The sequence below is a fragment of the Pleurodeles waltl genome, chromosome 3_1 (genome assembly GCF_031143425.1).
Source record: "Pleurodeles waltl isolate 20211129_DDA chromosome 3_1, aPleWal1.hap1.20221129, whole genome shotgun sequence".
NCBI classification, from domain to species: domain Eukaryota; kingdom Metazoa; phylum Chordata; class Amphibia; order Caudata; family Salamandridae; genus Pleurodeles; species Pleurodeles waltl.
Window position 1 is genome coordinate 1010684978 of NC_090440.1, and position 12444 is coordinate 1010697421.

Consider the following 12444-nt stretch of genomic DNA (forward strand, 5'->3'; position numbering starts at 1 on the left):
ATGTCATGTGGGTTTGTAAGATTAAAAATGTACCCTGTGATCGCCCTAAAAGAGGATCCCCCACCTGTCACCTACTGCTTGGTGCAGAGCAATCAGGCCTGCCCCAAATGCCAACATTTCAAAGATGATGTCACAGATTCTCTGCAGCTCTGGCTGGAGCTGAAATGTTCTCCGAGTACACACACAGATAACCTTCATAAAGATAAACACCAGTCAATAGGCAAACATCAAAGCATAACAATAAGTAATCTGATTCACTAAACATACCTAGAATTAGGGCTCAGTTCCCCTGAAGCCCAATTCAACTTCTGCTAAGCAGCTCACAAATGCAGAAATCCTGACTGTACAATTTAAATGAGTCACACAGATGAAACCTTGCATACAAGAGTGCAGGCTTAACAAATATTTGACCTACTCGCTGACGCCTATGCCAATGATCATCACATATTTCTTCACTCTTTTGTAAGCAACACGATTACAGTTCCTAGACATGTAGATATGTGTAGTGCGCCAAACAACTGTCATTAATCAACCAAAAATAAATCAAGCAAGTTATGATCTTACAGGGTTCATAGACTTAAAAATACAGATTTTATAGCATTTGTTGAGAGATGCAGTTATTAGTCTGAACTTTCTAAAAGCCGTTCTCACCTGGCTGTTTCTCTCCACTCAGCATCTTCTCCTTCTCGTAAACAAATTTCATCAAGTTCCGTAAATAGGTCATGAGGGATGTGTTCTTCATCATCATCCTCTGTCCCCAGAATAAACTGTACACGCTGGGATGGTGTGTCTGTTGGAAGGCGTGCAAGTTGATCAATTGTATTTGTACTCCAGCATGTACAATACAAAAACATTTCAACATGACAGTACTAATACTCAAAATAATTGCACTGCTATAGTTGAAGGTTTTACACTATCACTTGGGAGAATTTCAAGAATTTACAAGCCTATCCAAGGGTACTGCTTGAAACCCCTGACAGTTACTGCTTGTGTAGGGAAAAAAAGCTGAAAATGGTTTGTGGATTTTTTTTCCAGTTGCAGTCACACAACTGCCCATAATCTGCACTGGGTATGTGAACATGCTGTAGCTAAGTGCGATTGAATGTTTTAATATTTTTTCTCCCACATGAAAAAGACCCCTCTACAGACGAGTTGGAGTATTCCATTCCTATTCGTAACGTCAAAAGAAATTTACTATTTCCCCTGACGGGAGTCCGTGAGTGCTGGTTCTAGGTTCAGAACGGATTGAGGACAAATTTATGGATATCCACAAACTTGTGACTTTAGATTATTCAAAAACCTCCTCTGGTGAACCTGTCTTGAAATGCATAATCTCCACACTTGGTAGGAGATTTACATATTTGAATTATAGCACCATACCAGGTAGTGGAACATATGCACGTGTAAATTGAACTGACAACTGTCACCGGCTTTGTGAACCAGATAGAACTTTAGAAAAGATAACTGCTACTGGAAAGGATAGCTCAGCAGAATGATGGACAGGTCTCTAGATTAGCTGTGAAGAACCAAATGAAGAAAGCGTGATGTCTACTTACAAGACAAATAATCATGGTGTTATTTAAGTAATTGCATCCAACCACCTCAGAAAAATACAATGTTGCTAGAAACCTAAGCCAGTACACAGTTTTAGACTATAATTGATCTTCAACATGTTTCTCCCATAATTTGTGGCTTAAACCGTTTGATTAATAAGTATTACCTGGTTATAGTTTTTCATAGCTTTTCAATGCATTTACGCTCTATGTCCAGTTTATTGTCTTTTGACTAACCACCGAGCAAACAAGCCACACCTGAGTCCTGAGATAATTAACATCATAATACAGTGCTTTCGCTCCAGAAGCTTACCAGCAGCGATAACTTTCAGCATTTTTCAATGGTGTAAAAATGTAAATTGTGCATTTTACAGTGAAGTTGTCACTTAAATTTACTAAAAAGACTTAGGGCCTGATTTAGATCTTGGTGGAGGGGAGATCCCATCCACCTTATCCCGATCTCATTATATCCCATGGAGATCGTAATACGGCGGACAGGATATCTATCATGTTTGTGACAGGGTATTCCATCTGCTGAGATCTAAATCAGGCCCTTACTCTCTAAAATAGCACTCATGAACCATTTCAGTTCTATCATGGTACCACAGACACGTTTGACTTTTCACAGGAATGTTGGCTTGAGCACTTTAAAGCAATTGTGAGAACATGGCAACAAAATGATGAATTTGTAGCACAATTTTTCTAAAGTAATTTCAAGAAATTTCAGGACGTTAACAATTTTAATTTGACCAGGACTATCATTTGCCCTAAAAGTCTACCTCTCAATTACTTTAGCTGTTTCAACCTGCCCTTCTGAGTAGATTCTCAATCAAAATGTTATAATTAAGAGTCCTATTTCAAGCGGGCGGGATGCAAAAATAAAGTAATATTTTTTTCAGGCCAAACAATAGAGGTAGTCACATTTAAAATGCTCACACAGTAATGATGCTGCTCGGGTGACAACACAAGTTCGGACAGCAAACTGGCTACACTAATCATACAGCTTATGGTTTCAAATAATGATAATTTCATTCACAGAAATATCTGTTTATAACATAAATATATAGAAATATTATGAGAGATGTTATTTTGATAAATGCATATTATTCCATTAAATAAATGCCTTTAATTTTAGGAGAAATGAGTCCCCCAAAGAAAGCTTAATATTAACATGAAAATACAAAAAAGTCCTTAAATGCCAGCTTTCATTTTTATTACATATATGTTTGGTGCTCTAACAAAAGTTATCTTTTTCTTCAAGTACTCACAAGTACTACTATTGCACTTGGCTTGATTCAGCTCTAACTGTACCACCACCTCATGCACCAGTACCCAAAATATGCCACAAATGAGCACTGCTTTGCTAAGGCTAGCAACATTCCAAGATTGGGTATGATAACACCAGAATTTTGTATTTTATTATCATAATGCCAGGATCAGTAGTACCAAGATTGGACAACCATGGCATGGATGACCAGCGTATGCCAAGTTGTACCTCCAACATGCCAGAGTCTGCATGTTCCTATGTAGACATAGCAATGTATATTTTCAGAGATAGAATGGTGAAAAGGTGACAGTTATCTGTTTATCTTTACTTCTGAAGTTACACAGGACATTTTCTCCAGATAATGTAGGCCTCCACTTCTCAATGGATAGCCATTATCAAAAAGCTAATTACACACACAGCAGTTTCATGGTGGGACTGGGACAGAATTGATGCCTGGGACCACAATAAAGGTGCCCCCAGTTAGCAAAATAGATAACTAAAAAGGTGGCCCACGTTTGCGAGCAGGGCAGTTTTGAACTTCTTAAGGCACGTTAACTAGGTGTTTTGCAACGTATGGGAGAATCAATGCATTTGAATTTGCTACATGCAATATTCAAGATTAAAACATGGCACACACAGCCATAAAACAGCCCCACAAACTTTCAGAATACCAGCCCACACACTGACCTATCCGACCAGCCCACCGGCACTACCTGATTCCCTAACAATACAACATTATTCCTTAGAGATTCATCAATGTTCAGTTTCAATCTTACTTCAAAGAAATGCAGGTAAAGCCATATAGCAGGTAAAGCCAAATAAATCTATCATAAAAGGGATTACAAGACAACTACTCAATTACATATATATAAACATGTTGTCAAATAACCATGTATAATCTGTAACTTACAAACATACACAAAACAAAATATTTTTAGTTCCGATATCGCAGTGCTCAAGTGAGAGCAATGGTTGTATAAAATATGATACAATTCAAAATAAGACACTGAGAGATCCCTGGGTTACTCCAATTTTGTAAACGTAGAGATCCTACTTGTATTTCTGGTATCTCTTGCATGTATAAAAATGCTACAAAAATCTTAAGAAATTGATGTTGAGATTTCAAACCAGAAGCAATTTATTGAGTATCATCAGGACAAGTGTCATCTGACTAATTTTCCGCCAATGGTGTAGACCAAGAACCCAACAAACTGAATCACTCCAGGGTCATGGATCAAGAGGTGATGTGTGTGTAATGTCCTGTATTAGGGAACACATAAATTGTAGTGTCACTGTGGCAAGCTGAAGCCTTTGTGGTGAAATGTTTTCAAAAAATGTATGTGATGAGTAGTTGTCCTGTAGCTCATGTTTGATCAATGTATTTGTCTTTACCCACATTGTTTTGAAAGTAAGACTGAAAATGAACATGAATGAGTCCCACAGGCCTATAGTTGGATTATAGTAGTATTACCCTGTTTCTCATTGGAATAAATGGTTGTCCTTTTTTATTTCTATATGATTGCCCTATAGGCCAGCCCAACCCAGCTCATGTGAGTGGCTCATTTGGACTTGGCCATATGGATGGTCTTGCAGTTGGAGTACATACATAGGTATTTGGACGCATTTAGGAGTACCAACATTGGAGGTGATGAAGGCCTACTTTCTTATCATGAACATCTTGTTGATTGCTGGAGGGGAGTGTCCTGGTGTAGTGTGGTGCAAGATGAGGACTGTTGCTAGGAGCAGGCAGTAGGCTCCAGTTGGGTTAACTACTGATTCTTCATTTCTTTGGCATCCTTGTTTCTTCCTTTATTCTCTCTAAAAAAGCTTTGCATTGTGGAAAAGAAGCCTAAGAAGTGCTCATACACCAGTACAGGCTCTTTATTTCATAACTTACTGAAAAAGAAACAACCCTTTAGCTGGGAAAAGAAAACATCTTGCATGGGTTACATTAAACCCAAAAGGAAACATCTGCATCACCAAGTGTGGGTGATGTGAATGCCTTTCTTTATATGGAGGTAGACATGCTACCTTGTATGAAAAACATGTCTACAGGACTTTCCCAGCCCACTGTAACTCCTGAGGCAGAGCTTCTCTTCACTTTCAGCTCTTGGGATGGGCCCACGTGAACTGGAAAAAACAATGGGCCCAACAAGGTTCTGTCAGGCTGTGAAAAATGGAACAAGGTAGATAGTGCAGCACCAAAGCCTCTTCAAGGATGGACACCAAAGGAAACATACATCCCTTCAGAAAATCCTCTCAGTGGATTAGTCTCAGCAAATATGTATCCTCTCAGGCAGAGAATCAAATATTAAAGGCCGCATTACATGTTTCTTCAAGAGGTATCCCCAGGAGGACCGCTCCAAGCAACTAAGGGCCATATTTATACTTTTTGACGCAAATCTGCGCTAACGCAGTTTTGCGTCAAAAAAATTAGCGCCGGCTAACGCCATTCTGAAGCGCCATGCGGGCGCCGTATTTATTCAATGACGTTAGCCGGCGTTAGCCGCCGGCGCTGCCTGGTGTGCTTGAAAAAAAACGACATATACCAGGCAGCGCCGGCGTAGGGGGATATGGAGCTTGGGCGCCAAAAAATGGGGCAAGTCAGGCTGAGGCAAATTTTTCGCCTCAACCCGATTTGCGCCATTTTTTCCGACTCCCAACCCCCATTGAAATGACTCCTGTCTTAGCAAAGACAGGAGTCATGCCCCCTTGCCCAATGGCCATGCCCAGGGGACTTATGTCCCCTGGGCATGGTCATTGGGCATAGTGGCATGTAGGGGGGCACAAACCAGGCCCCCCTATGCCACAAAAAAATAAATAAAAAAAACTTACCTGAACTTACCTTAATGTCCCTGGGATGGGTCCCTCCAGCCTTGGGTGTCCTCCTAGGGTGGGCAAGGGTGGCAGGGGGTGTCCCTGGGGGCTTGGGAGGGCACCACTGGGCTCCTTCCGAGCCCACAGGTCCCTTAACGCCTGCCCTGACCAGGCGCTAAAAAACGGCGCAAAAGCGGCCGGACGTCATTTTTTTTTACCCGCCCACGCGTGAATTTTGCCCGGGAGTGTAAATACGGCGCACATGCCTCAGAGTCAATTTTTTTGACGGGAACGCCTACCTTGCATATCATTAACGCAAAGTAGGTGTCCACGCTAAAAAATGACGCAAACTCCATGGACTTTGGCGCTAGACGCGTCTAACGCCAAAGTATAAATGTGGAGTTAGTTTTGCGTCGGAATTGCGTCAAAAAAAACGCCGCAATTCCGGCGCAAACAGAGTATAAATATGCCCCTAAGTCTTTTCTGGTGCATTTGGATCAGAATTATCAGGTTCGAAAACTTCAGGCCTGATATTTTCAGTCTGTGGAGCTGCAGGGTATGAGGAGAGAAGTTGTGCCCAGCCTACACTGACATCCTTCAGCTGGGTAGAGCAGAAAAACTCCCTCCAGCTGAAGTACAAATTAACCTGCTCTACTGATGTCCCCTGCATGATTTATACCTCCCTACTGGCCAAAGAGCAGAGCCGCCTTGTGAAATTAAAAACATGTATACATCCTTAACTAGTATGAAAAGAGAATGGTTTAGGTATTGGGTACACAAATCTGGAATTAATTATGCCCAGTCCTCTGTCACCTCAGAGCCATGCAGAGTTTAAGAAAAAGTTAAAACAAGTCTTTGCAAAGAGAATTTCCCATTGTACAAGATGTTCTAAGAATTGCTCAGCCCTCTCACAGGGACCGAGTCAATAAGAGAACAACACAATTATTGCTGAAGCCCAGTTCTGCGCTCCCCAAATCCTCCTGCTTTCCACTATGGACTGGAAAAGTGGAAGGGAATAATTCTCCTCAAGCTCTACGTTCAACTGTCCACTGCAACCTGAAGTTGCTTCAGTCACAAGCTTTTGGGTTTTCGAAAATCTTTAATAAATAAATAACATGCAAGAGCTTCTGTAAAACTCTCCTTTATCTGTGGTGGAACAGAGAGCACCTTGTGGTAGTATGGATCACATCACGTTTTTTGTCTACAGGTTTTTGACTGACATTTGTTTAGTTCATGAGTAACATGTGCACAGTCATGTATTTAGCATATGGTGGCTACTGGCCAAGAAAGGAGAGGAATCATTCATATTGTTTGGTTTTTAAAAATGGTGAACTACTGGCAGAAATGTTCTTTCATCAATACCTTTGGAAGGTCCACAACGATTGAAGGAGGAGAATGATTATTTAATGGCTGTTGTTTGTTTAATAAACTTTTAATGTCACCATATTTCAATGTTTTTTTTATTTAAATGTAACTTGGGATGCCCCTCTAATGATTCAATTATGATGATTGGAAAATCATTTTAATACAGTGGCTTACATAGCACTAAATTGTTTTCAATGTGCTTTCTTGCACTGAAAAGCTCAAGACTGATATACTTTGAAAGTTCGAGAAAGCAGGTGAGTTTCAACACTTTACATTGCTTAAGCATGATTTTGCAGTGTGGGCAATCAATAGAGAGAGGTTCAGCAGCAGATCTAGTTTTGTTACTGAGTGGCTAGTCGATCGTGTCTATCTAGCCAAGAGAAAAATGTATATTTTCAAGTCCACAATTCCAAGAGGGCATTTGGGACCATTTTAAATTTAGTGTTGAATTTGAAGCCAAATAAGGATTTAAACAGTTTTAATGAAAGATTTGCCATGAAAGCTTTTCTCTGAAATTGTACTGAATAACTAGCAGTAATCCTCATAGCACATAGTCCTAGTTTCTGTCAGCACCCACCTAACACTATGATTTTAAATTATGGCTGGGAAAACACAATCTTGCTAGCACTTAACATTTACCAATTTTCCTCCTTGTCATGAGGGATTATACTTACTGACTTTCACTCAAACATCCTATTTGCAATAACCAAGCAGCATGACAACAGCAGAAGCCATATGGCACAATATGAAGGTAGGTAATCTAGTGTCCTAATGTGTAAAATTATGAATATCTCTGCTGGGTATTACCAGCAAGTAGTATTCATAAGCCCATCCACAAGACCATATAGCTTGAAACCCTTTCCTCACAGTCACACCACAAGCATCATGAACCTGAAGGAACAGGATATCCCAAATATAAAAAGAGAAAGGAACAGGTATATAAGCCTTTTTCATGCTATATCCAAATTATCTGGAATAAACTACCGCCCGTCTGACACTGGCTGCACACTTCAGTCCTCCGGGAAGGAACTTAGGACCTCATTTAGTGACAACAATAGGAAGGCATCTGTCATAAGAACATAAACATTTCCTTTCCCTTCTTGGCATTCAACTGTCCCTCAACAGAAGGTAGACAACCCAATGTTGGAACCTCATGTGACCCTGCCATAAGACCAGGTCACTGGGTGCATCATTCATTAGTGTTAACAAAACAAAAAATGTATGTGGACTAGCCTTCACTTCCTGTCTTTAGCATTACGAAAGAATGCTATGTAATGCTTGATTAATTTCCTTGAGTTTGCTTTGAAGTGTACCTTTTAGGCTGGGAGAAAAGCCTTACTATGTCAAACTGAAGACTTGTAATTTGTTTACTAGCAATGTGTCACCACTTTGGTGGTGCATTCCAGGCATTCACTCTTGCTGAGGGAAATTTCAATATAAACTTTCACTATAAACCTTAAATCCTGACATGGCTGTTTCTGTGACAGAGGCATTTACATAAGTAGGAATGTCCTCACCACTATGGCAGCCTTTTTACTCTGCCAGGGTAGCTGAGATGGAATCAACACAACTCTGACTTCTAGAATATGGACTGAAAAAAACCTCTTTGTCTGATACCACATATGATATCCTCACTCCCTCTGTTAGAGTCCATATGTCCCTTTCCATGTTGTCAAAGTACTCATGAAGCTTTTGAAATTGTCCACTCATGCTACAAAATTCTACAATAACCAGACTGAAACAATATGTAAAGAATTCCGCTAACCAGTGGGCAGTGTCCATACTATGTAAACATTGCTAATAAAATAAATGATTTTACTAATCATATAATTAACATCATTCACTTTTCGGGTCAAAACCCTTAAATTAGTCGTATGTGCCAAGAAATGCCTAGTATTGGACTATCGTCCATTAGCAGTTGCCGGCAATGCTTGCATAGCTAAAGATCCTATTTGAATTACTAGTTTGAAAGGCCACCTTGGATGATACATGATTGATTGATGAAACAATAAACATATGGCCATAAAACACAGTCACTAAAAACTTGTATTTTGGGACAATTAAACCTTCCACCTGGGGCTAGGCTATCCTTCTCAACGTGAAAACAACCCAGAGTACCAGAAGGCACAAGTCCACAGCACAAAGGTACTCACAGGTGAATAAGCAAGCGTACTCATCTGTCCTGAGTGCTAATGTCTAAATCGTACCCACTGAAGAGAAAACCACAATGAAAGGCCCATCTATTCTAACCACCAAATGTCAAACAAATATATTTTATAGAACCAATTTACAGTGAGAAGGAGGCAGCCGCAGGAGCCAGAACACCCTAACAGATACCCGCAACAAAACAAAGCCTAAAGAAAACTTCCTCAACACATCACTGAGCATTTCAGACAAGAATAAAATGATAAAGATTGAAGCTGTAACCCAGGCAGGATCTCATACCTCAATATAGTGACTAGGGAGAAGGAACAATTAAATATTTGTCTCTACATGTTGCAAAGAAACCTGGAACTGTTTCCCATAGGAGGACGTAGGATACAATCTCTGCCCTTCAGCTGCACAGCCTTACAAATAACTGGAATGTCTCTAAACATTCAAATCAAGTTCATGAAATCATAAGCACAGCTAGGAGTGACTCTTCCTTGCACCAAATACAATTAAAAGCAAAAATGTTGCAGTTTCAACAACACAGTGTCCAAAAGGAAGGGTCATGATGTCGGAGAAGAACACTAGAGCAGTTAAAATGAGCCAAACTGACAAAAGAAAGAGGAGTACAAAAAATAATATATTTTTGAAGGAGGATGGACACTTGTATGGTAACATGAATGCAGCATGGTTCAGTGATCAGTAATTAACACCGCAGCCTTTTCAATTTCAGAAATGCAGAACAGAAGAAACATATATCCCACTAAGCACGTAAGTATCCCAGGTCACCTTAGTGAATAGCTTGACATAGCCCAGAAGATCTAGAGACATGATAAGGGAAGGAGCTGCAAAGTGATCCGGGACAGTACTCCTGAAAGGAGTCAACACACACACCAGTAGGCATAAGGAATAATCCTGGAGTGTTTAAAAAACCAAGGCCTGTGACCGAGGAGTATAGTGTGTTTAGAGGTAAAACAGCCCTGTGCAGAATGGTAATAATGAGAGAAAAAGAAGCTCAAAGGCCAAGGTTTCTGCTCAAAACTGTTCCATATAATTCCAGGCACCAAAACTTTCTCTAAACACCTGCAAGCTTAGAATGGAAAAATAAAATGCTGTTCAAAATCAGTAGGATGTGACACGTGTACGAATGCTAATTTAAGGTGGATTATAATTCATGACAAAGAAAGCACTTCCCTCTGTATGAAGAACGACTCATAAGCAAAGAACAAAGCAATATTATGAATTCATCACAAATGAAATAAAGGAAGGGCTTATCTCAGATACGCAAAAAAAGCAGAAGAATTGAAATGATATCTGGTGCCAAAAACCTAATGCCGGAAGGACCTAACCACTGATGAGGAGAATATCTTCCTCAAAAGTCAAGCAACAGAAGATCATGTCCAGAACACTAAAACAGACCAAGGTGCAGAAAAACATGTGAGAAGAAACAATGCTGCAGATAACTCCATTGTTTTATCCATTGGTTAACTTCTGTAAAGAAGCATTATTTGATTACTAATACCTTTGCATTAGACAAGGAACAGAAGGGAGGAAAACATTAAAGGGTGCTACCTTCCTACAAAATCACATAAAGTCACAAGGCAGCACCCAGAGACAGGAAACCTGCTAAGGACTCATATGACTAAACTTGTATATAATTGTCTTAAAATTCTCTAGAATGCCTCTTTTGAAGGACACAGAGCCCTTGTCAACCTTTGGTTGGTACGCTTCAGCAAAAGGCCTACTCCTTGGTTGTGCGGAATGGTGGAGATGTTCAACCTTACTGATAAGAGAGTGCATGTAGTCACTTTGTGTTCCTGTGATAGTAAAGTGTAAGGGAACCACAGAGGAAGTGCAGAATTAAGGGTACATATATCTTATGTTAAACCAATGTCTTAGAAAAATGGGGAATAGTTTGTCACATGAGTGTGGTTAACTTGCTCCAGCCTCCATTTTGAGGCTGAGAGGAATATGTGACATTCTAATGGACTGAGGTCCCTTAAAGCAAACGGTACATAACTGGGCAATGGATGGAGTCAAATATGGAAATGTTGATCTATGGAGCATAAACACATGTTTAAATAAACTAAACACATTTCTAAATAAACAAAATGTATTGGTAAGTACCAACTCTTGTTATATAGTTGCTAGGGAATCCACTGGAACTGAAGATCACTCCAAAAAGGCTTAAACCCATATTGTTGTGTTTGTGTTTGGGCAGATCCTAAATTGAAGGGTTGGCCTGATAAGTTGCTGTCCCTCATTGAGACACTTAAGATGCATGTGCAGAGACCATATAAAGAAGGATCAACCCAGGAAAGCCACTTATCACCCTGAAGGAGACATCAAAATGAAAGTACCCCCTATGACCCAACAGTCCACATTTTTTATCAGCAATAGGTTCCGTCAAAAATATGAAGAAAATAAAAGAGTTCCAACGGGTTTATAAATATTTTTCATACGATCTGTTGGATATTGGATTACTGGTTGAGGGGGTGGGGTGAAACCCTACTCAAGCAGCAACCACAACCCCTGTCAGGATGAAACTCAAGCAGACCCCAAATTATGGCACAACGCAGTCAGGCTTAACTTAGGGGCAATGTGAAAAGCATTTGCAGAACATTTTAAATAGTAATACAGTGAAAACACAACACAAGACAAATTCCACACCATTTTAGAAAATAGAGTAAAATTCGAGTCGAGGATGAGTTGCGCCTAGGTGGTCATGAAGGAGCTGTGGGTCTATGATGTAGAGCACCTGCTTCATCATCGAGGATGCTGTCAATGAGGAACTTGTGATGTGAAAGTCTCCATTGAAGAAGGTTCCCACAGCAGTGTTTCTGAAGAGCCTGCACGCTATGATACGATGTTCGGTGTCAGGAATGCAGTGTGCTGCAGCCGTTTCGAAGTGGAGCTGCAAGGAGATGCATTTTGCTGCATCAGTTCTGTCCAGAGGACCACAAGAGGGCTGGTAGAACACCTTCAGACACACTTCTAACGGTACAGGACTGGGTTGGAAACACTTGGGAGGTAAGACTCACAGTAGACAGAGTCCAGGTGCTGGGTTCAAGGTGGTTGGAGCCTTTTTTCACCCTGAGAAGGCCAGCCAACTAGCCCTTGGAGTCACTCGGTAGTCCTGGGTTCAATATGCAGGTCTAGTTTTTCTCACTCAGACAGCAAGGCAGCAGGACAGCAGAATTACAGTTGTTCTTGCAGAGAAGCACAGCAGTCCCTCTGAGTCATTCACAGGTCCACAGGTGTGCTGACAAGTTGGGTCTGAGGGTCTAATATCTA

The 12444-nt window shown here is 40.5% G+C and overlaps 1 protein-coding gene across 13 annotated transcripts in view; it reads right to left on the minus strand.

Moving 5' to 3' along the window:
* The window catches only part of SLC4A10 (solute carrier family 4 member 10), a 1044586-nt gene that overhangs the window by 559188 nt on the left and 472954 nt on the right, over window positions 1-12444 (minus strand). For all 13 annotated transcript variants that reach the window (XM_069224249.1, XM_069224250.1, XM_069224244.1 and 10 more), the window contains exon 4: window positions 652-790. In XM_069224249.1, coding sequence (XP_069080350.1) covers window positions 652-790 — 139 coding nt within the window. The remainder of the gene's footprint in view (window positions 1-651; window positions 791-12444) is intronic.